The sequence below is a fragment of the Delphinapterus leucas genome, chromosome 4 (assembly GCF_059928025.1).
Source record: "Delphinapterus leucas isolate spDelLeu-1000000601 "Yukka" chromosome 4, BTC_Dleu_Yukka2, whole genome shotgun sequence".
Classification (NCBI taxonomy): domain Eukaryota; kingdom Metazoa; phylum Chordata; class Mammalia; order Artiodactyla; family Monodontidae; genus Delphinapterus; species Delphinapterus leucas.
In genome coordinates, this window is record NC_143132.1 from 81,981,238 (window position 1) to 82,007,145 (window position 25,908).

General features: G+C 38.5%; 1 protein-coding gene across 1 annotated transcript in view; it reads right to left on the minus strand.

The window, feature by feature from the left end:
* The window catches only part of MAP3K13 (mitogen-activated protein kinase kinase kinase 13), a 160,870-nt gene that overhangs the window by 47,308 nt on the left and 87,654 nt on the right, over nt 1–25,908 (minus strand). The window contains exon 2 of the mRNA XM_022570401.2: nt 893–1,452. Within this exon, the coding sequence (XP_022426109.1) occupies nt 893–1,367 (475 nt within the window). The 5' untranslated portion in view covers nt 1,368–1,452. The remainder of the gene's footprint in view (nt 1–892; nt 1,453–25,908) is intronic.

The following is a 25,908-nucleotide window of genomic DNA, read 5'->3' on the forward strand; positions in this document are numbered from 1 at the left end:
ATATACCAAAAACACTAATGGTGGTTATTGTCAGGAGATGGGAGAATCATAGATTATTTTAATTTTTGGGGGGGAACTTACTTGTATGTTCCAAAATTTCTATATATATTACTTTTGTTCTCAGGAAAAAATTGTTTCAACAATATAAATGAAGTTATAAAGGACACTAGTGCCATGTGTTCTCTTTACTTCAAAAGCATAAGGCTTGAATTGGAGTATATGAATATACATACTACACAATGATGGGAGTTAAATTTTTACTTTTTAAAAAGCTGTGGGATCTCGAAATAATAATGTTTCTCAAGAATGGTTAGATATTTTGTTCTTTCCTCAAAATGTGAGCTTTCTGTGCCTGACTGTAAGATAAAAAAATTCCTTTTTACTACTACCTAAGGCAGGCCTGCAATCTTCAGGGGCAGTACCATGTGGCTTCCGTCTGGTTTTGAATTAGTCCAGTGACCATCAGACTTTTTGACTGTAAAAACTGTCAATAAAATTTTTGAATATGCACTCACTATGTGATTTATTTATAAATTATATATCTGTAAAACTTTACTAAAATACCAAATATATATGAAAACATGCATGAAAATAGAAAATTTAAAATGATGAGATAAAAGGAACAGAAGCTCCAACATCTTCTTCCTCACAACGTCATGGATTGTCTTATATGTACTCTACTCTGGACACCACTGGACTGTACAACCACAAAAGGTGGGCTTCGACCAAAAAAGACCAACCATATGTCAATCTGTTCCATTCAGAAGGTCTATAGGAAATTGATATGGGGTATTCTTCTGGCACTAGGTCTTTAATTTATCAAAGGTTATGCAGTTAATGGTGGTAGTGCGTTTACACAGGAAATATCTTCCAGGTCCATACTCTAGCTTACCTTGCTGCTGCAATTTGTAATCAGTGGAATATGCCTTCCCAATGATATTCCATACAGGCCTTAAGCATCCAAATAGTCCTTCAAGAAACCCACCACTGCCGCTGCCCGACCTGCTGAACTGAATCTTGATGTCTTCGGTTCCACTCGTGCCCTCTCCATCCACAGTGTTGCTGTTCCCGTGAGACATGGCCATCTCTGATTCATCTTGTTCCCTTAGCTGAAGAACGCTGTTCTCAAACTGGTCCCTGGAATCCTCACTTACGCTTGTCAACACTGTTGTGGTGATGGGGCTGTTCATGCCCTCATTTAGCTCTGTTTGCACCACCCCCTTTTCCTGCTGGTCCTTAAGAAGCTTGGGTGAAGGGTGGCTTCGCATAGGTGCGATGTCATCTTGTAGTCCATTGAAGGTTTTGTTTTCACTCAAAGGCAAGTGTGGGGAAGGGGAGCAGCTCAGGTGCTCCTGAGGGTTGGCCATCGTGCCATGAGTGTGCCCAGGGTCCTGAGATGACACTCAGAGGATCATTAGAAAAGAGTTCTGATGTAAGAGGGGGCTTCAGAACCTGGGGAAAACAGGAGGAGGTCGTGAGATCACCCTTTCTTTAGTCATCCACACCACTACACTTCCGTTTATAATAATAAAAACATTGAAACAAGGGGGATTGATTATAAACAGTGGTGTTCATCCATATGAAGGAATACTGTGCAGCAGTTAAAAATCATGTTGTAGAAGAGTATTTACTAACATGAGAAAATGTTCATGACATATTAATATAAAAATAGGTTACAAAAATATATACAATGTAAGCCATTTAAAATTTTTATTATTTAAGAGGATACACAAACACATATACAAGAAAAAAAGACTGGAAGGATACATCCAAAGAATTAACAACAGTTAATTCTAGGTGGTTAGATTTGGGAGGGATTTATGTTGTGTTTTTCGAGATATTCTAAGCATTTTGCATTAATATGTTTCTATAGACTGAATGGTTGTGTCCCCCCAAAATTTACATGTTGAAACTCATTTGTGATGCTGTTTGGAGGTGGGGGCCTTTGGGATGTGATTAGGTCATGATGGTGGAGCCTTCATGAATGGGATTAGTAAAATCCCATTTATACTAAATCCTTATAAAAAAGATCCCGGAGAACTCCCTTCCCTCTTCTTCCATGTGAGGACACAGTGAGAAGATGGTTGTCTATGAACCAGGAAGCAGGCCCTCACCAGATTATCAAATCTGTGAGTGCTTTGATCTTGGATATCTCAGCTCAGCCTCCAAAAAACTGTCAGAAGTAAAAATGTTTGTTGTCTGAGCCATCTAGTCTGTGGTATTTTTGTTATAGCAGCCTGAACAGACTAAGAAATATATATTATATTTATAATCAGAAAAAAATTGTTTCTCTTCCCAAAGGTATAAGTATATTTTTGTTAGAAACTACATTCTGTGTTATTATAAGTCACTGCTGATATCTTCTGTTTGCTTTAGTGTCTTGTCCACTGGCACCTTGCTTTACTTTCTAAGGCATTCATTAAGGCACGTAGATAAATGTCTTGTGTATGTGACAGATAAATTCCTAAGATGTAAATTTTGTTTTACTGTACTGCACCAAATCTGGACCAATGTGACCAAGCCGCAGCTCTTTAAACTTATTCTTTGCTTCTGATCTGTCCATTAGCACCAATTTCTCAGAGCCACCTACCCCCTGAAAATAAAGACATAGAATTGTTCTAGATTCACCAGATCATGCAAAATCAATCTTAAACTTATTCAATGCATGTCTCTTATCAGAAATTTACTTTCTTTGCAAATCCCTATATAATAGCCCTTCCTTCTTTCACTCTGTATCTTAATATAGAGTGTGGATGTGCTAGAGGCACGGGATAAAGATGATCTTGCAGAGGGGGCAAAAGACAGACCAACAAAGACTGACTGTACACTGCTTAACCAAGTGCTCTGGGAGCACAGAAGAGGGAGGGATAGTTTCAGGGATAGCTGCCCAAAGGTGGTAACTACTGATTTGTTTGAAGGAAGTGTAGAAATTCATTGGGCAGGCAGGAAAGGAGTGAGTGAAAGAAGAGGAAGAGGGTACTACAGGTTTGGAGAAAGTGTGAACGAGGGCACGGAGGGATGAAAATATGGAACAGATGAGATATCTTAGTGGCTGGAATGTAGGTTATATGTATATATACAGAGAAAGATAAGAATTGGAGAGAGTCAGGGGCTAGATTGTAAGTATGCTAGGCTAAGAGATTTGGATTTTATTCTGAAGGTGACGGGGAGCCACAGTATCCTATATTGGGGGTTACAAATAAAAATAGACCATTCTTATGTTATTAATTTCTCATCTTCATTACTGAGACCAGGGATTGCTAGGGAAGTGAGACTAGGTGTTCCAGGTAGTAATGGGGAGCAGTAGGAGATAACTCTTGTAAAAGGTGGGCCAAGGTCAGAATATGGTGGACCTGTATGGCAAGCTAAAGCTTTTAGATTTTATCCTCAAGACAACAGAGAGTCATTAAGGAATTTTAAGCAAGGCGGTGATTTGGTCAGATTTGTAATTTAAAATCATACCCATAGAAATAGAGGTTGGATTGAAGGAGAATGACTGACGGTCAAGATATCAGTTAGGAGGGAGAGATCAAGTAAGAAATGATGAGGACGCCAAGGCAGTAGCAATGGCAATGAATGAAGACGAGGGGACAGGTTTTAAGAGGTAAAGCTGGTAAGATCTAGTGATTGATAAAACATGGGGGTGGGTGAGGAAAAGGACAGGAGAGGAGTACTTTCAGATAACTAACTTGGGATAATGGATAGATGGACAATGTCATTAACTGAGATATGAAATATCAGAAGAGAAGAAGTTTTAGAAAGAAGATAATTAGCTCATAAATGTAGACGGTTTAACGCCTACTGTGTGTTTCATGCACTGAACCAGATTTTTATTTATGTTATCTGATTTTAAAAAGACACTTTAGGGACTTCCCTGGCGGTCCAGTGGTTAAGACTCTGCACTTCCACTGCAGGGGGAACGGGTTCCACCCCTAGTCCGGGAACTAAGATCCTATATGCCGTGGGCGGTGTGGCCAAAAAGGAAAAACAAAAAAAATAAAAAGACACTTTATAGAGAGGAATTTAAAGAGAGGTAAACATGGGAGCTTCTTTAGCTCAGGGACAGAAGTATCAAAATAATACAAAGGTGAACCCAAGTTAAATTAAAAACATTTTTATTAAATGCATGCTAGGAGCAGTACCAAGTTAAATTAAAAATGTTTTTATTAAATAAATGCTAGAACCACGCACTAGGCTAGGTTCTATGGGTACAGGACATTACTATTACCATTACTACTGTTTTTTTTTTTTTTTTTTTGCGGTACGCGGGCCTCTCACTGCCGTGGCCTCTCCCCGTTGCGGAGCACAGGCTCCGGACGCGCAGGCTCAGCGGCCATGGCTCACGGGCCTAGCCGCTCCGCAGCATGTGGGATCTTCCGGGACTGGGGCACGAACCCACGTCCCCTGCATCGGCAGGCGGACTCCCTACCACTGCGCCACCAGGGAAGCCCACCGTTGCTACTTTTAATGGTAAGGAAGACAAAGGGCTTTACAATTTACAGAGCCCCGTTTACATAATCACCGATGTGTTTACTCTCCAGAATAAAAAAAACCCAACAATCCGATTTGTAGTGTTTGTCCATTTCCCTGGTATAAATACTCCCACCAAGGCAGATTTCAAGCTAATAACAACAGCTTAACAACCTGCTTGCAAAGTTACTAAATATTTGACAGCTGGCTCTTAGAAATTGGCATATAAACCAGCATCAACACCATAATCTTTGTGATAGTGTCATTTTCATTTGAGAGAAGTAAGAAACTTCTAAGGCCACATATTGAGTAAGCGGTAGAGCAGGAATTAAAATCTAACTCAGAATTCAGATTCTCAAATTCCCTTGCCTTTTTTTTACAAGGCACCTCTTATGATAACCCTTCACTTTCTTAGAGTACTTTTCCTGTGACCTTGACCTAAACACCTGATTGCCTGTTTAAGGAAGCCAGAGCATGGAATGGTTATCCCTGTTTTTCCCAGAAGGACACGGAGGCCTAGAGAGAGGTATATGCCAAAGGTCACAGAGCCAGGACTGAATACCATTTTTTTTTTTCCTAATTCCAAACTCTCTCCTATACCATGTGGTCTCTGTAGGACATAGTTTCTTCTTTTCAAAGCTTATACACTACTTAAACAGTTAATAATTACACCGAGGGAACTACCTCCTGCCCACTCCCACCCCCATGACATACGAGCCATATTCTGTTCTACAGGCTGTGGGAGAAGGGAACAAGAATGGGGCAGGAGAAGGTAGATTGGGCTGACTGGACTTGAGATAAACCTTTGCAAGGAAGATGTGTTTGAAACTGACAGAGGAAAGGAAGTCAGGAAAGAACAAGAGCATTAGCAGAGGCAGGGAATAAACGACCAGGGCATGTGTGGGAGGGCTGATCACCCGGAAATAAGGAAAGAGCCAGCTAAGGTTGGAGAGTAGTGTGCAATAAAGGTAGCTGCTTCACATACGGGCTCTGAAAGCTCATGAAATAATGCAGATAATTCTTCCCTTTAAACAAATCAGAAAACTTTAACTGTTTGAGGTTAGGTTAAGAGGGACAAATTCTAGGGCATGGAGAAATTTAGGGGCTGGGAAGCTGCCTGGGACTATAATGTTGGGGAAAAGAAAGAAAGAAAGAAAAAGAAAAGCTGGAACCCTTCGCTACAGCAACAGCTGTTTGCTGAATTGACTGCCATTCCCCACCCCAATCCTCTCCACTTCCTTCTTTTTTACTCATCTCTAAGCTCTGACATTACTGATCCCCTCATTTTGCTTTCTTGCTGACCTCCTGCCACAACCTTGAGCTGTCTCTTGCCTTTGGTCTCTCTGACCTTGCTCTGCCTGATCTCTTTCAAGACTGCTGACTTCATATTTTCAGACTTGGCCACTGCCTTAGTAAAGTTGCTTCCAGTCTGTCTTTGCCGTTGGGATCCTTTACAGCACAGGGCATATATTATGCTGTTGGCTCACGTCAGACTTGATAATGCAAATACCCAAATGTATATGTGAATGTCAGCCAAACACCTATTTGTGCAATTTGTTCTTTGAACCCAGCTACAGGATTTTATATTAATTCCTGGTAAATTTGCATTTTGTCCTTTTTTTTCTGAGTTTCTTCTCCCTGATGACCTCGTATTGAAATGAGCTCATATACAAAAAGTTAGAAAAACATGTGCTTGTTTTGTAATCTCTTCCCATTTCTTTTTTTTTTTTTTTGGCCACGTCTCCGATCTCATTTCCCCAGCCAGGGGTTGAACCTGGGCCATGAAAGTGAAAGTGCAGAATCCTAACCACTAGACCACCAGGGAACTCCCATCTCTTCACATTTCTAAGAGGTTAATGGTATACATGAAGTGGACCTGTTCACACAGGCACTGGGAATGAGTCTAAAGAAGAGAACGTCAGCATGGTCATCACATTCAGTTTGATATTTAAGGCATCAAGGAATAACAGGACCTTCAAGGAATATAGTCCAACCCACTTGTTTTACATATGAGAATCAAATCCCAGAGAGATTGCTGACTCGCTCAATACAACTAATTAGTGTCAGAGATAGAATGAGTCCTCTTTCTTCAACCTATGATCTTCCCCTAGTCTGGTTGTTTATTCAAACAAACAGAAACAAATAGCCATGATAGCATGACCATTGATGACAAAAACGATAATAATTCATTGTGTTATTCTAGGTGCACTAAAGCTACACCCAAAGAAGCACAAGCACCCATTTAGAGGGGTGGCCCTGCACCTGTTAACAGAGGCGTGAAGGGCACCCAGCTATTGGTGATTCAGCGGCTCTGAGACTGGGCAGAGGTGATGGAAACCTCAAGGTGTGTATAAAGATATGTAGTCAGAGAGGTTTTCCTCTGCTCACCAAGAATATCAAGACCAATCACAACCAACAAATGCAGAGAAATGGAGAAGCACAAGAACAAAGGGAAAGAAATCATCACCATGGCTATATTCAAATATGATCAGAGCTGACTCTACATGTAAGAGTGTAGGAGGATAAAAATATCTAAATTTTACCTGTGTTTGTACGTACACCCACACACTGCCACACTGCACAGTGAAGGAGCTGGTAAGTGGAACCTAAGGGAACACAAGCAGCCCCACCATCTCTGCCTCTGTCTTTGTCCTCTCAGTTCCTCCCTCTCTGTCCAGATTTGGCTCAGGTACCCTTTTGGGAACTGACTGTTTGGATATTTTAATTCATGAGAAGTCAAAGCTAGAATTCATTAGAAGGGGATAGAAAGGAAATGAGGCAAGAATTTTAAACACTGAGAGTCAAATGGAAAAAGATAAGGAAGAGCAGAGGGGCAAAGGGGCAAGGTTGGCGTGTCACCCTTATCAGTAGGAAGCTCTATGGGCAAGGCTGCAGGTGAGGTGATGCTGCTGCTTCCCTTACAAGGGCTCCTGAATCTGCCAGGAGCACAAGGTGGTGCTTCCGTCTCTGCCCTTTGGGCACACTTCCCTTGCCCTCAAAAGGAGGAAGTGGTTTGTGCAAAATTAGTAGGCAAGGGTTGGAGACAGCAGCAGATGTGCATTTGGCAGCGCACTACCAATTTCTGGAAATTACCTTGGCTTCATGCCAAGATGGGCTCGGCACAGAGAAAAAGGACGAGTGGAAGCGGTCATGTGGCCAAATGGCCCTTGAGTTTTTATTATATAATACAATTTCCCCATGATGCTAATAGAGGATAATTTTATAATAGATCAGATTTTGAGTTTTACATCATAAATATGAATAAATCAAAGATTTTGGAAAATTTTGCCTCACAAAGTTTTCAGTATGACTAAAATTGAATAAAACTTGAAAGTAAGCCTTATTTTGCTGAGATTTCTTGATTGATGCTCACCTCTTCCCAAGCTGTCTTATCATTACTTGGCATTTTCTTGCCTTAAAATGAACACAACGCTGCTATCCTAACTTTCTGGTTATTTCTCTAAAATTCACATAGCAGTATTTAGAGCACAAGTGAGATTTCTGCTGTTAGGGCATCATTCCCATTTTAAAACTGGGATTAAGTTACTTGTTCATAGTAATCACATAAAAAATGATCTTTCTAGGATAGAGGTCTATCACGGAGATTTGATTTGAACTTTAAAAAAATTAGACTGCTTTTTCTAATGGAATTGCAAAATTAATCAGATCAGAATAGTGGCCTACAGTTGCACCTTTACCCCTAAATTGCTCTCCTAACTGTGAACCCTCTACTGAAATCCCTATTTGAAAGGACGATAATAACCTCACATCAACCAAATCCACTGACCTACCTTGTCCCATCTTCTTTATAACATTTCATCCAATAATATTAAAGTATGCTGGAGCCAGCAAAAAATAAAAATTACAAACAGGCAACCTCCATGTTGACAGATTACTTAATGAATATTACTACCTATAAATACAACTATGACTAAAGTTAAAATAACTTTATAATGTAGGTTTTAAAGCAACTGACAAAGGATTAATCTCTAAAATTTACAAGCAGCTCATGCAGCTCAATAACAAAAGAACAAACAACCCAATCCAAAAATGGGCAGAAGACCTAAAGAGACATTTCTCCAAAGAAGATATACAGATTGCCAACAACCACATGAAAGAATGCTCAACATCATTAATCATTAGAGAAATGCAAATCAAAACTACAATGAGATATCATCTCACACCGGTCAGAATGGCCATCATCAAAAAATCTAGAAACAATAAATGCTGGAGAGGGTGTGGAGAAAAGGGAACCCTCTTGCACTGTTGGTGGGAATGTAAATTGATAGAGCCACTGTGGAGAACAGTATGGAGGTTCCTTAAAAAACTAAAAATAGAACTACTGTACAACCCAGCAATCCCACTACTGGGCATATACCCTGAGAAAACCATAATTCAAAAAGAGTCATGTACCAAAATGTTCATTGCAGCACTATTTACAATAGCCAGGACATGGAAGCAACCTAAGTGTCCATCAACAGATGAATGGATAAAGAAGATGTGGCACATATATACAATGGAATATTACTCAGCCATAAAAAGAAACGAAATTGAGTTATTTGTAGTGAGGTGGATGGACCTAGAGTCTGTCATACAGAGTGAAGTAAGTCAGAAAGAGAAAAACAAATACTGTATGCTAACACATATATATGGAATCTAAGGAAAAAAAAAAAAAGGTCATGAAGATCCTAGGGGTAAGATGGGAATAAAGACACAGACCTACTAGAGCATGGACTTGAGGATATGGGGAGGGGGAAGGGTAAGCTGTGACAAAGTGAGAGAGTGGCATGGACATATATACACTACCAAACATAAAATAGATAGCTAGTGGGAAGTAGCCACATAGCACAGGGAGATCAGTTAGGTGGTTTGTGACCACCTAGAGGGGTGGGATAGGGAGGGTGGGAGGGAGGAGATGCAAGAGGGAAGAGATATGGGAACATACGTATGTGTATAACTGATTCACTTTGTTATAAAGCAGAAACTAACACACCATTGTAAAGCAATAAAGATGTTAAAAAATTAAATAAAAAAAATAAAATGAATAAAGATGTTTCATTTTCAGAGTTACAGACTATGATCTTATCAAAAAATAGCAACTTGTGGGGCTTCAAATATACCTTCAGTCAAAGGCCAAACAAATTTCTTGACCAAAGGAATGGTTTCTCTATAACCTCCATAAATCTATGATAAATAATATATATTAAGTGTTAATATTCCAGAGTAGATTCAACATTTTCTGACTTAAATCTGACTTGCTATATGAGGAAGAAAATTAGTAACTAAATAAATCCGCTTAAAACGTCTTAAAAAATAAGATACAGACATATATGCCCTTAAATATTTAATATGAATGAGTATAAAAATAATTATAGAAGCCTTTCAAGAAAACAGGAAAATAGGTTTAAAAGGTCAACAGTGATTATCACTGTTGTTTTTTAAAATTTTCTATATTTTCCTAAATTTCTAGTCTTAGCATCCATCACTTATTTAATCAGAAGTTTTCAATCCAAATCTTTGTTGCTTTAAACACATAGATGAACGAGCCATCTTTACTACATTTGCGTATTTGAAAAATGATATGCGATGTTAAGGACATGGTCAGGAAAACTAATCGTCAATGTGTGCTGAGGCTTGCGAATAGGCATAAGAATCATTTATAAATTCAAAACAAAAAGAAAAATGAATAAAAAACAGGTGACAATGAGGAAACAAAAGCTGATGACTCTTATTTTGTTTTTACCTTTTCTACTAGTAAGAATCATATTCAAAAGGCAGAATAATCTAGATAAGAGAACTGAAACTTAAGACAGATGAAGAGACAAAGGCATATCTAATTATATCTTGATTATTTCCAAGTTCTAAGGTCAGATGAATTACACACTAATGCACTGAAACTCTTGCATTTAGGATCACAAAAACAACCTTTCGTAAAGAATTATCTTTAGGAACTGTGAGCAAGATATTCATGGAAAAGTAGGAGATAGAGAAATACCCTAATTTTTTTTAATAAAGGAGGATTATAGAATACATAGATAGAACTGTGAACTTGAGCTGGTCCCTGATAACAGCACCAAGTATACAGTAAGCACTCAATAAAAGCTAGTCCCTTTTCTTTTTTTCCTTTCCTGTTATTTTGTGCCTTTCCCCTCTTTTTTGGGGAAATCTATGACTCTCCTTAAGATAAATAGTTCAGGAGAACAGTTGAAATGACCATTGAAATTATTTTAAAATTACTATTTAAAATTTAAGTTATGTTTTACAATTTGGGCTATAATGCACACTTTCATATTGTTTCCCAATCAACCAATTCAGAACCTTCTATGCACTTCATCATATAGAGAGCAACACTGTGAGGGGCTAAGAGGGGAGATACTGGACGAAGATAGACCTGGATTCAAATAGTAATCATTAACTTGATCTTTCTCTCTAAGCCTCAATTTCGTTATCTATAAGTGGTGATAACAACAGAATCCAACTCATAGAAGAGATTAGATGATTATATGAGATAATGCATATATAATGCACTTATCTAGCACACAGCAAATCCTCAAGACTTGTTATCTATCCAAAGCTTTAACTAGAAAAACTAGAATGAAAAGATATATGTCAATATGCTCAATATATATGTGAGAGCAAGGGGCATGAAAGGAAGGGCAAAAGGAAGACAAATGAGCTTTCTTAAAGAAAGTGGGGAAAAAAAAAAAGAAAGTGGAAAAATGACAAAAGCGGGATAAGAGAGAGATCAATGTACATAGAAATTGAGGCACATTTAGCTTGTAATGTTCATTTGAAATTATAAATGAAAGCACAAAGAATCAATAAACAGAGAGATACTGGGTCAAAAGGGCAAAAGGAATATGGAAAACAAGAGAGGAAAATCCCAAACGTATGCAACTTCTTTTTCATATTTAATTTCCTTTGTCTTTGATTTAATTACAGCAGTTATTTTTACATTCCAGGTTTCAATTAAATTGAAAGAAAAAAGGAAGGCTCTATGTAACTATAATATTTGGGAGAATATTAATACTATGTAGTTCTAATATTTGGGAGAAAAAAGTATGTAATTCCCATGGTTTTAACATTGCTATATTAAATTAGGAGATAATTTTATTGATTCAAAAAAATATCTCTGGGAAAAGACTGCTTATGTTTTAAACAGAAGAGCAATTAGAACACAGGAGAACCACTGCAGAACTGTGTTCCCAAAGGGGAGTATGGAATTTTCTTGCCTAGAGATCGACATGTTTCTACATCACGTTATGTACACATGAAGACATTCTGTCTTTCAGGAACTACTTAATTCTACTCTTGTCTCACCCACCTTCCTGGAAACATTATAGTTTTCAGGCAGCTTGCCTTCACTTTCTTTATGAAGACCTCATCCCTAGGGCAAAGTCTAAAAAGTTTGTTGTGGCTCTAGGCCTAGAGAACTTTGTACAATAGCAACTTCCCACAAGCTTAGAAAAATCATAAAAAATAGTCCTTAAGTGATAAATTGAACATTGTAGTAAAATGTGTGCTCTAGATTCAAACTCTCTGGTTTGAATACTGATTCTGTCCATGGGGAAGTTCCTTATCTTTGTGTGTCTCAGTTTTTGCAGTCAAAAACTTGGATAATAAGTGTATCTACCTCATAGGGTTGTAATGAGGACTAAATAAGATAACACTTGCAGAGTGCTTAACATATAACCTGGTACAAAGTAAGCACTTAATAAGGTTTTGCTATTTATACTTTAAATTAATAAACATTTTATTCTAAAATAAGAGTATATTCTTTATTAATAATAATATCCATATTGTTAAAGGAGTAAGATCAAATGAGTACATATATTTTACAACAGTTTTGTCCTTGGTCATTCCAGGGATATAACCATAGAAAAAGGGAAACTTAAAGTTGTCCCAGAGGATGGCTATTTTCATTTTATAATGAAAAGACCATTTATTTCCAAGGAGTTAAGCAGAACAGCTTAGCCCAGAAATAAGTAATGGCCCCAGCCTGCGGGATTTGACACCACTATTCATTGACCTCAGGCCCTAAGACCACTTTGACCCACTCTCATAAGTCGCCATGCTTTGTCTAGTTTGCAAAAAAAAAAGTTTTTTTGGATGTAATTTGAAGAATTATAGATGTTGAGAGATTAATAAACCCCTAACTAGGAGAGAGTACAAGTAGCACGAGTAATTAACTTGATGTTGAGAATAAAAACATATCTAATAATTACTTCTTAATAACATCGTGATGTCAATGTATTAATAAATATTAATGTTAACATTTGTTTATTATGTCATATGTATCTTCCTTTGTAGACTGGGCATGATTCTAAAGAGAAAATAAGCAGAATCTAATTAGAGGTTAATTCATATTCCAAATGTACTAGGGGTTGAACTGAAGGAAGCTTTCTTAGGCTGTCATAATCATTTTTCTGAATTAAGGTTTTCTGAAGTCTGTATGATGAGCGAGCAGCAGAAGCAGGCACTAACACTGAAGTTGGTGCAGGACCCTGTGTTAGCCCAGACCCTGGCAAGAAAGAGATGCCACACTCAAATGGGGCAAATGACAAGAATGTATGAGACTACTTACAAAGGTGGGGGCAGGAAAAGCAACAGGGATGGTGCCATTCCCCAAAGCTAGTAACAGTCAAAAGGCTGTTAACTGAGCAGGGGAAAAAATTATTGCCAGAACCTGGAGAGCGTAACTATAGAAGAAAGTCATCCAACAAGAGCTGTGGCTTTGGGAGAGGGATGCAACCAAAGTTTAATGACCTGATAGGGAGGGAGCCAGGGGAATTAATATTGAACCCCAACCTCACACTCCTCTTGCTCTCTGAGACCCTGCAGGTGCTTCCCATTGGTTGAACCCAATAGAAAACAAGAAGGCAAGGAAGTCCATTAATGCAGCCTTCAGAGGCACAGAGCAGAGTGCTCTGAGAAGGACTGAAAATGGATCTGATTCTAAGCGCCAGACCAGTGCAGATCCTCCTGCTAAAGGCAGAGACATGATGGCCAAACCTGGAAATGCAATGAGCAGAGAGTTAAGCCCCTGCTAGTAAGAGGTCTCCCTCTGGCTCCTGGATCTTTCAGTTTGGTGGGAAAACTTGAACTTCGGTGTCAGTTATGGGCTCTATAGCAGTTGGGTACCACTGGACAATCTGTTCTTTCTGCCTGGGCTGAAGTATGGGGAATATTTTCCCCTCTAAATATATAAAATACTATTTATTATATTCAGGTCATCTACGAGTCTTACTACCATGTACTATGTTCCAAAAAACGCATTTCATCAAAGAAAACTAAATGTTATCCACATTGTGATTAACTACTTAGAGTGGAGGCAGCTTGCTACACAGGGGTTCTGAAAAAATGGGCTTCCTCATGTGGTTTATATGAGTATTAAATGAGGTAAAGTACATGAAAGTGCTTTTCAAGCTATGAAGTAGTATCTTGATGCTGTCACTATTAAAATATATGGCAGCCATAGGGAAATGATGGATAGTGTACGGCTTAGTAAGAATTGTTGTCAGGAGCTACTGCTCAGGGCTCTAAGCAGGTGAGAGTGGAAGGAAAATCTTTTTGATTTTATATTTTGAAATTATATTATGAAAGTTCTCTTTTCCCATTAAATTTACTGTTAGTGTTTGGACTGTTTAGTTGGACAGTGAAATATAACTGAAGTAGAGCTATGAATATAACACATTACACACTTGTTTTATACTATATAACATGAAAATGAAATAATTCATTGCCAGCTTAGTATAATAGAGTTATTGAAAAGCATCAGTAACAGACTTCCAATGATATATGTGGAATTTCCCACAAAGCTGCAGATCCTACAAACTGTTCCTGGGCAAGTCCTGCTTGTTCCTGGCAGGCAAGAAGTTGTCAAGGGTCCTTCTGCCACCTTTGCATTGCTTTTTCAGGTCTTGCTTAGGAATGATAGAAACAGAGATTGTTAGAATTGGAGGGAGCAGTGAATGGGTGATACTTCTATTTTTAAAGAGAAACAACTCATCCTAATTAGTTTGTAAATTTGCTAGGGGTAGAATTCAAGTATTATTTATCTCTGTACCTTGTCCCTCTTCTTTTCCTCCCTACCTAGCCTCAGCACCTAGTACAGGACCTGTGTAAGATGATGCAGTTTACTTTTTGGATGAGGGAACTTCACACACACACACACACACACACACACACACAGAGCAATCTGATAAATAATACATTAATAACAATAGCTAAAATTTGCTGAGATTATTGCCAAACGCTGCTCAAAACACTTTCCCTATATTAACTTCTCTAATCCCCACAACAACCCTTTGAGAAAAGTACTACTATTACTCCTATAGTTGTCAAGGCAGTTGGGGCATAGAGCGTTTAAATAACTCACAAACAGCTACTAAGTGGTAAAGATAGGGGTTGAACCCAGTTCCACTCCAATTCCAGAGCCTGAGCCCGAGTTGAGTCCAAGCCCATGATGTTAGTCACAACGTCCTACTGTCAATATTATAATGGGCTTCTATTTAATTAAGAAAGGTCTAAGGAAAAGATGGACTAGACTCACATTTTACCTCGAGGTTAAGTTCTATATTTAGGATAAAAGGTAAAAATTCCTAGCAACGAATAAAGACAAGTGGAAAATTCTAAAATATGCCCACTTTCTACAGGGTTTACTCCATTCTGTTTTAATATTAAACCCCCATACTTGCATTGTCCAATATGGTAGCTTCTAGGCATAAGAGGATATTTAACCTAAAATTAATTAAAAATTAAATGAAATAAAAATTCAGTTCCTCAGGTGCAGTAGTCCATTTCAAGTGCTTAGTAGCCACATGTGAGTAATGGCAACCATACTGGCTAATACAAAATAGAACATTTCCATCATCACAGAAGGTTCAGTTGGACAGCAGTTCTCCATATGACTCACTCATATTAACAGATTTGTTTGTTATGAGAATTAATAAAGATTACTGCTTCCCTTTGTACATGGGAATTTGATAAATGCATAGAACTCCATTAGCGCCTTTAAAATAACAGGTTTGCTACCAAATTCTAGTAATGTCTGCGAATAAGATGATTTAAGTACAGTTCATTCTAATGATTATTCATCAGGATCAAATTAAAGCAGAGATTTTTTAAAAGGATTTTCCAAGGGACCATAGTCAGTTGTCTAAAATCATTAGAAGAGCCAAAGGATTCATTTTCAAATACCGAAGTAGTTGCAACAGTCATTTGTGCAGAATTTTAAAACTGAAATTGGATTGCTATTTTTCTCATAATTACCATTCCTTAAAGTTCCTAATCATAGGACTAGTGTAGGTGAAAGGCAGAAAACTAGGGGAGGGCTAATGGAGGGAAGGCTGAACAGGACCAGAAGTTTCTACCAAATCACCAACAGCTCTTGTCACTTCTCAGAGAAAACTGTACAGATAAACAGGATAAAGACTCCGGGGGGGGCCTCCCTGGTGGCGCAGTGGTTGGGAGTCTGCCTGCCGATGCGGGGGACGCCAGTTCATGCCCCGGTCTGGGAGGATCCCACATGCCGCGGAGCTGCTGGGCCTGTGACCCATGGCCGCTGAGCCTGCGCGTCTGCAGCCTGTGCTCTGCAATGGGAGAGGCCCGCGGAAAAAAAAAAAAAAAAGACTCCAGGGGGGAACAAGGAACTCTAGACTCTGGATCCAATATCCAATTTTAAGAGAGAAGTAATTAAAACCATATTAGTGAAAGATCCTATTGCTTTAGACTTTTACATTTCTCCTTAATATTGTTTTTGCTCACAGAAGCACAGCAGTTTTAATTTTTTAAAGTAATGGTTCAATCAAGATGATATTCTAGAAAGTGTATGATAGGACATTTTGAGATTTACCAAGAATAGAAGTTTGACACTGGCAAAAATCAATCATTTTTCACCTGTCTCCTGTCACTATTTTGGAATGTGATTTTGACTTTGTGCTAGAGAGTAATCTAAACCCATCATTTAATTATTCATTGGTGTAGTTTCCATTTCTACTCCAAATATATAGCTAAAATTTGCAAACTACTAAAGGATCCTTGATGAGGATAAATATCAATAAATATTAAATATTTTTCCTAAGTGTTAAAAAATGTACAAGACAGTTCTAGTGGAAAGAAAAATAAATGCAGAATAATCAACCATTTGTGAGAGTAAACAGTCAGCACGTAGTGCCTCAATACAAACATTAATATTACAGAGGATAGAATTTAGACATATTTAGCTGCTTCCCTTCAGAAATTAAAATTTGAACTCATTACAAGTGTACGTTTTCAATCACGTGTTCCTAAAAAGTTTTCTATGAGTCCATTTATATGAAATACATTTATAGAAAAGACATAACCATACAGAAAACAGAAAAGTGGTTATCAGGGAAAGGGTTGAGGGAGAGGGGACCTCTCCCTTTTCTTTTCTTCCCTTTAATTCCAATACTGATATTTGCAAAAGGCATTCTGAAGGCAAAGTCCCCAAGCTGTCCTGAGCAATGGCAGAATCACCAGAATACATCAATAGCCTTCTGACAGGCTCCTTAGAAACTATCGGTGTTCTAAGGACACTGATACTTTTCCTGACACTTTTACTAGGATGCCTCGGACAAAGTCCAGTTAGTTGTGTAAGTTGTGGTAAGCTTTGTTAAAATGCAACCACATTGCTTTAGATTTATAAATTTCCATTCATGCGTATATTAGAATTAATTTTATATTTAGAATCCTTTAACATCCTTTGTGATAGATGTACCTCTGGGTGTTTCTAAATGAAAGTTAATAAACATGAGTCTACAGAATAAAATGAGCAAGAGTTTAGCACAGTCAAGGTTACTTGTCCTTAGAATCTAAAAGCCATTCCTGGAGTTTCCTACGCCAGGATCAGTGTTGAGTGAAGGTTGAGGTAAAGATCTAGGGTGAGGTGACAGAAAATGGTTAAGGAAGGAGACGTTAGTTATAGCCTGAGGGTTCACAGACAAACACATTATCACCTTCTGTATCCTTTCCCTCACTTACTGAGGCAAATCAAAGTGTCCTTCTGATTAAATCTTTAGGGTTTCTAACGTCCTTTCGTGATTTTCTTCCCTTTCTAGGCATGCTTTCGATATTAATTTTTAAACTTTATTTTAGTGGATAAAAATTTTGTGGGAATATACCCCACATCTCCTCTGGGATGATCCCACTCCACTGTATAGTTTATGACTTTCACTTGAAGAGTTTTTCCACAGAGCCCATAAAAACAAGCAGTTTCATTAGAAGAATGGATTTTGCAATGGGGCATCAATTCAACCTCACTAGACTGAAATAAATTGAGCACGAAAATTTAAAATATGAAAATAAATAAATAAATAAATACCTATGAGGAATCACAGAATCCTTATACCTAGTCAACTAAATGGCCTTCTTCTCATAATCACTGAAATGACAATAGGGTGAGGATGGTCCACCAATTATACCAGTACCTTGGAAATTAACCCATTTACAACGCCTTGTACAATTCAGGTTTTGGGATTAGTGATATATTCTATTAGCCTACCCATGGGACAAAAGTAAAGACATGATTGGCTGTGGTCACAGAGAAACTCAAAGAAGAGTATGATTATTATTTTTTTTTGCAGTACGCAGGCCTCTCACTGTTGTGGCCTCTCCCGTTGCGGAGCACAGGCTCCGGACGCGCAGGCTCAGTGGCCATGGCTCATGGGCCCAGCCGCTCCGCGGCATGTGGGATCTTCCCGGACCGGGGCACGAACCCATCTCCCCTGCATCAGCAGGCGGACTCTCAAGCACTGCGCCACCAGGGAAGCCCCTGATTATTTTTTAACCCCAGGAGATTCAGGTTCTGATTCTGACTTATTCTCTTTTTCTCTCTCTCCTTACTTACAACTAGGCAGAATCAAGAGAAAAGACTCAAATTTCACAATAGCTAGGATTTAGTTTAAGAGTCAAAGTGGTAGAATAAAAATGTATTTTGGGAGGAGGAAGGAAAAATTAGGAGTATGGGATTAACAGATACATACTAACATATACGAAATAGATAAACAATAAGGATTTACTATATAGCACAGGGACTATACTCAGTATTTTATAATAATCTATAATGGAAAAGAATCTGAAAATATATATATATTTTGAAACATATATATATATATTTGAATCACTTTGCTGTATACCTGAAACTAACACAATGTTGTAAATCAACTATACTTCAATAAAAAGTAAATGAAAAAAGAATATATCCTTAAAATCACCCTATATCAGCTCAAAGAGATTGTCTTTATTCTTTTGTACATGTTTAAATTGAATTAAATACGACCACTGCTTTACCTGGGCTTAAAAAAATGTATGTAGCGTACTCCTAAATAGGCCTGCCATTATACTGGCTTTATTTCAAGTCTTTTCTTGACACGGCAGTATAATTTAATTAAGGGAAGGCACTACAAAAAGAAAAGTTGAGAACTAAATTGCAGGCTAGGAATGGCTAAATTGAGAGTCAAGTGGTACCCTAGGCTTCCTGTTTTTCTGACTTCAAAACGTTTTAGGTAATTTTTCCTGACTACTCTGGGGCCCTCTAGTCTTTTTAACTTTTCCACTACTGGACTTTCACTACTTTTTCACCTAGGGTCACTACATTATACAATTCTAAGGGACTTCATCCCCAATGACAGCCCTATTTTTATTATTTCTCTCTTCCCACAAATCTTTCTTAAAGTAGAAACTATTTCTAATAAGATCAACTGATTATTTCACTTTAGGGAATTACAACCAAGTGCTTTTTTTTTTTTTTGGCCATGCCACGCAGCATGCAGGATCTTCCCCGATCAGGGATCGAACCCATGCCCCCTGCACTGGACCACCAATGCACTTAACCACTGGACCACCAGGGAAGTCCCAACTAAGTGCTTTGGGACAACAACACACAAGAAAATACTGTAAGGGAACTTGAGTTATCTTTCTAATTCACTCACTACTATGGCCTGACTATGTCCCTCCAAAATTCATATGCTGAAATCCTAACCCCCAAACATTATGGTATTAGTAGGTGGAGCCTCTGGAAGGTACTCAGGTCATGAGGGTGGAGTCCTCATGAATGAGATTAGTGCCCTTATAAAAGATGCTCCACAGAGCTCCCTAGCCCCTTCCACCATGTGAGAATAAAATGAGAAGTCTGCCACCCAGAAGAGGGCCCTCATCCAACAATGCTGGCACCTGATCTCAGACTTCCAGCCTCTAGAATTGTGAGAAATGAATTTCTGTTGTTAAAAGGTACCCAGTCTGTAGTATTTTGCTATAGCAGCTGGTACAGATTAAGACACTCACTCAGTAAACATGCACTGAGCATGTGCCAGACAATGTGTTACCATGCCATGGATGATGGAATAAAGACAGTTTAGAAAGTCCTGCCCTCAAGGAATATACAACCTATTGTGTCAGATAGGCAAGTAAACAAGTAACTAGAAAGCAAGGTGGAATTAAGAAAGGCTTCAAGAGCTGTATTTGATCATGACACGGCAGTAGGTGCGATGATAACTCTGACTGAGAATATCAGAGGAAAGCTTCATAAGGAAGAGACATTCATGTAACAAAGTGGGACCCTAAAGGAAGAGTAAGAGTCATACCAGTGGGAAAAGGGTGAGGGATGGGCGAGGCAGAAGTGCTACTTGGAAGAAGGCATACATTCTTATCAAAGAGAATTTCATAAAGAAAAGAATGGAAGGCAAGAAAATAAATGGCATTTTCCAAGGAACAGCAAGCAGTTTGGAATAGTTGGAGCAACAGGTACATGGAGGGCAGTGATCAGTACAGCTATAACTATAGAGTGGTGTCACATCATGAAAGATTTTGAAGGCTGGGCTAACAAGTCTTTTTTCAGAATAATTTGGCTTCTTAAAAGCCGCTACTCATTACTTGTGTAATGATCAGAAAACCACAAAAACCACAGGAATTAAAATCAGGAAAATATATAGTTTTTGAAATCATGTTATCACATTAAATAATGTGTATATACCTTATTAGCTTAAAAGCATTGTTTGGAGGCATAAAATTGAGGCAGAGTTTTCCTTAAGTCACTCTGGCACAAACACATTTTTCAGAGTCACTTCTAGAAATCTGATAGTAGACAAGAAGGAAAAAAAGTGCTGACCTTTGAGCAAAAAGGGGCATGTCACAGGAAATCAACGTACTGAGGTCCACTGAGATCATCATCTAAGGGCTTCTGACAGTTTTATACATGCTAATAGAACTGGCTACAAAATTTTCAGAGCTAGAGCAAAACGAAAAAGCAAGACCCCCCTGTTCAAGAACTAGTAAGAATTTCAATCTAGAGACAGCAGAGCATTAAACCAAGAGCAGGGCCCTATGCAAGTGCCCCGATTACACACCTGTGAAGCTGGCCTGACTTCCAACTCTAACTTTTAATGATAATCCAGTTAGTTTCCACAGTCTGATATGTGTATAACAGCTCTCATATTCAAGTGTGAATTTCTGACACCAATTTACCCCCCCAGAATTATCCCATCCCCACCAACGTGCTTTCCTCTCCACCTTCCCTGGCAGTGGTGACTACAAGAAAGCCCTTCTTAGAGATGTGCTAACTCCTTCACTTGATCTTATAATGCCGTTCTTCTGCTCACGGAAAACTCAGGCTTTCTGTTCTTAATAATTTGTGTTGAAAATTTCCCTTCTTCATAAAGTCTTCACTAACAGGAGGTAAGGTAATAAGTTCTCAACCACATCCAGTATTTAATCTTAATTGATGCACTGTTAGGCTACTATTTGTGCAGAGTTTAAGTATAGCTGCCACTGCTGCTGCTAATACTGATGATGTGGTTGAGTGCCTAGGTATGGTGCTGGGCGCTTTACTGTCCTGAAAATTGATCAGTGGATGATCCTGTTGCTATCTGATTTCCTTGTTCTTTATATTTTAGTCCTATTCCTCAGCATATTAACACTTTCCCCAAAGAAAAAACAGAGGAAGGAGAGGGAAAAAAATCACTTGGGTCAGACAATTTTGCTACTTGTTAATAGGGTTGGTTAAAAAAAAACTGTTAATGACTCAAAAAAAGATTTGAAACAACAACTTAATTACAGCTCCTATATTATCCGTGCATTTCATTTATTCTCTCTGACATTCAGTGGATAAGCTGACCGTTAGGTTTGTCTATAATCAATAAGTTGGCTATCTTAGGCAATAAAATCAGAGAAGACACCATGTTTTTTTGAATTGCATTCATACAGTACACATAGCCTTAGCTGTCAATAGAAAAAATGGAAACAGATCGTTTACTGTAGCTGTGAATTCTACTCAACCAGTTGATATGTATATTATGCTGAGCCATGTGCTTCGTGCTACATTAAAACAGTGCATGTTTTCATGTTATGAGTGTACTATTATCATTGAAGAACTTCAGACAAGACCATCCTGTGGCTCTGAACCTGAATTTGGTTCAGTGCTGTCTGAGTGGGGTTAATTTGTTTAAACTTCGCCAATTTTAGAACAGCAGCAAATCTAAAGTCAGAGGCTCTCAACTGATTCGAATTAAACTCTTTGGATTAGATTACTCCTATTTGCTTTCGCTAGATTGGAATGATTTCAGTCTACTAATAATTTCCAAAACCCTGGATATGTAGCTGAAGTTTGGCATACAGTTTACCTTTTTCTCCATTTTTGTCTTTTTATCTTTGGTTTGAGAAGACCGTATACCCCCATCCCGTGACTATGAGAAGGAGGGAGGTTTTTCTTTTTCCGTGCAGAAGGTCTACTTAGTACCTCAGGACACTGTACCTCCTGAGCCACAGCTTAACAGCATTAGCAAATGCAGCTCAGCCAGAGGGGAACTGAACAGCAGCTGAGTCAGTCTAATAATTTACACTGGGGAAAGCCCTTGGAATTCAGAGGCACGCTGCCCAGCTGGAGAGACAAACCTAATCTTTGCTAATGATGTTCCTCCCTCTCTTTCCTATCAGGGCTGGGCTTTTTACACATGCGCACATAATTATATATGCACACTCGGAGTCTAGTGAAGCCAAACAACACAGTACCCAGGATTAAATTACACAGTAAGACTATCAGGCGTCATCTGGCTTCTACATCCTGTCTGATAAATGCTGTCCATGGTTCACATTGTGGAGCTGTTAAAGATCGTAAGAGTTCAAAAACATATACAGCTACATCCTAAAATTCAAAAGTGAAAATATTTTGGTGATATTAAAAGTGATAATATATTACAATATTATTTGAGACTGAATATAGTAAGCTTGACTTCTTAAATTGACTTAAAAAAATACATATTAGAAAACAGACACATGGACTTTGTTCTAAAAAGGACTTGAGGCTACTGACAAAAATGCACACAGTACAAGAGGTAAACAGGTGAAGGGAAAATGAGAATAAAATGTAAAAAAAAAAAAGAAAAAACCACCAAGAAAAAAAACAGTAGGCAAAAATAATTTGTATGTTAGCAACTGTAAAGATGGTTCACAAATTTGGACCAGAGCTTTCTGTGGATCAAAGTAAGGAGAAAGACACAATTGTTCAAGTAAGAGAAAACCATACCAATTGTCCAAGAGCAGTTTTTACAATACTAAGGCCCAAGAGGCTTTTCTTCTACTGATCCGTACAAAATGATAAAACAGCCTCAACAATACCCTCAGAGCAAATACAGCAGCATTTCTTGGACAGTTTTTACAGCACCTCTCCATTCAAGGTAAGTTTCCCAAGTATTCCAGAAAAGCAATACTTACAGTAAGAGATTCCAAGGAAATAGCTGAAATTGATTTAATGCAGAAAGGGATGGACTGCATCTCCTTCAGGAAATCTTTCCCTGATCATTATTGATCACACTCAAGCTTTCCAAAAAATTGAGTAGCAAGAATTGCAGGTTCTATTCTCTGGCAAGAACCTGGAACTCAAACATTCTGGGTTTTCATGTAAGGGGTAGACCCATAAGCTTTAAGAATCAACCAAGAAGGAGAAAAAGCTGATATCTTCCTATGAAAATTCAGGAATATGACCAGAATTTATGCCTCAAAACCTCATTTCCACCTGGAGGTGGGCCCCACAAAAAATAAACCTGACCGTGCAGTGGTTTATTTTTTTATTATAATGTTCTTCCCATTCTGATGAAACTGTACTTTTTTCAATATTTTTATAACTATTTTTTTTACAGAACCCTCTGCAAATGGCATCAACTATTTTAAAAAGAGGGAAGCAATTTAATAGTTAATACCTCTTCTGACGGTTGTGAGTCACCATCTGGGGCTATAAATTATAATCGTGCTACACGGTAACGGGCAGAGGGCTGATCCATGAAGCTCCCCCAGGAGAAGCCGTCTATCAGCGCAGCCATCTAGACAAGGGACTCAGGGATAGGGCAGCTCCGAGGCCAGACAAGGGCTACAGCGGAAGGATACAGCGCAGTCAGATTTTCAAAAGCACCTCTCAGACACCCCCAGCCCCAATGCCATACCAAATTTCTGAAATAAGACAATTATAGAGAAAATTCTCACACTTTAAATACTGGCAATTAGAGGGGAATTTAGGATTCAAGAAGCTCTGGCCAAAAAAAGTCCTCAAGTGAGAGAGAACAAACAAGAGGTTCAGAGTTGCTTCATCTATTTTTAATGAACTTACAAATGTTTTGAAAAGAAAAAGGTGACACTATTTACCACAGAATGAGAACTGAGACATTAACCTGGCAAGAAGAAGCTATGAGACTGTGCACACATGTGCTTGTGTAAACTCGCACAGCTCCCAAACCTGGCACCCTGGCGGCTGATCAGTGTCTTCTGCCTCTTACTGCAAACTAAGGGCTTAGCTGCTTTGGACTATTTACTCCTAATACAATAATTTCAAAGATGGTATAAGCAGGTGAAAAGAAGACAGAAGACAGGAATAATCCTAATAAGAAGGAAAACAGTGCAGAAAGTCAAGTTTATAAAAATAATCAGAAAATTACAAGTCGAAAGAAAAATGTACAGTTAGGATATTTTCTAAGGCCTTACATTAAGCTTAAAGGGCACCTGAGATCATTCTTAGAAAGAGAATACAAGTTAGAAGTGCTAAAGCAACTGGGTTTTTTGGTATGCTGCTTAAACACCTAAAGCTTAGACCTGTCACATCTTCCAAGATATTCAAGGACTTTTATAGACATTCTCACATCAGTTCTTGCAACAAGGATCTGAGAAAGGCACTCATTAGATTTGCAAAACCACAAACCTACACCTAAAAACTCCCATTTTTGTGAGGAAGGTGGTCACTTAGATATTTTCTACTCAGCTCATTCACAGAATCAACAAATACTTTGTTAATCACTCAGGGTGCTGCGTCTGTGTTAAGCAGTAAAGACAATGCAAAGATGAACTAGACAGTGGATCCTGGCTCTGGAGGAGCTTACAGTCTAACAGAGGAGAAACATACAAATAAATGATTAATATGTAGTATCAGCAGCTCTCTGAAGGAGATGGATACAAATTTTTGAAGTACAAAGAAGGGAAAATTGCTGTCCAGGAAGAATAAAGAAGGGGTATATGAGTCAGAGGAATAGGCATGCACAAAGGCATGGAGGTGTGAAAGAAATCATGCTGCTATTTGGGGAGAGGGGAACATGTCAGCAGGGCTGGTGGGAAGTGATGAGAGATGTAGAAGATAGGGCTGGAAAAAATAGATTAGAGATTTTTTTTCCCCTATGGGCAGAGAAATATGGAGAAGTGAAGGGAAGTGACATGATTAGATTTGAAAGATGATTCTGTTTAAGGGTGGAAGACAGATGGATGGAGGATGGAAAAAAGCTACTGTAGAGAGAATGGAAAGCATCCGAGAGATATCTAGAAGACAGAATTGACAGGATATAGTGACTGCTGGATGTGATGGTGAAAGAGGGTTCTCCAGTAGGGCAGACGAGATGCTACCATTGATCAGGTAGAAAAGTGCCAGCCAGGGACCTGCAGTGATGAGGTAACAAGCTAGGGTTTATATTTCACAAACTCTACCAGGCAAGGCAGTTGGAAATGGAATAAGGAAGTAGCTAAACTGAAACTGGGTCAAAGGGCTACAAATATTGTTGGGGAGACAAATACGATGGAAAAGTTTTATATAATTATTATAGTCAGGTCAGGAGATTTATAAATTTCATGGACTCAACTTTATCCTTAGTTTGTTGATATTAGCCTTTTCTCAAGGGTTATTTTATCATTGTCCTTTGTCTCTTTCATGTTCCTCCTGAATCTACCACCTAGCTCCTTACCCTCCCCCCACACCACACATGAATAATCTCCTGTCCTTCCCTCAACCCAAGCATGTTCCTTCCTTCAAAACCCTGTGTTTTCCATGAGCCACTTTTGAGCCCTCCTCAAAAAAATCAGTGATGGCTAAAGGATGTAACCGAACACAGATAACAAACTACTTCTTTCATTTAATGCCAAATCCATATTCCCATTAGCTATTTATACCTTTAT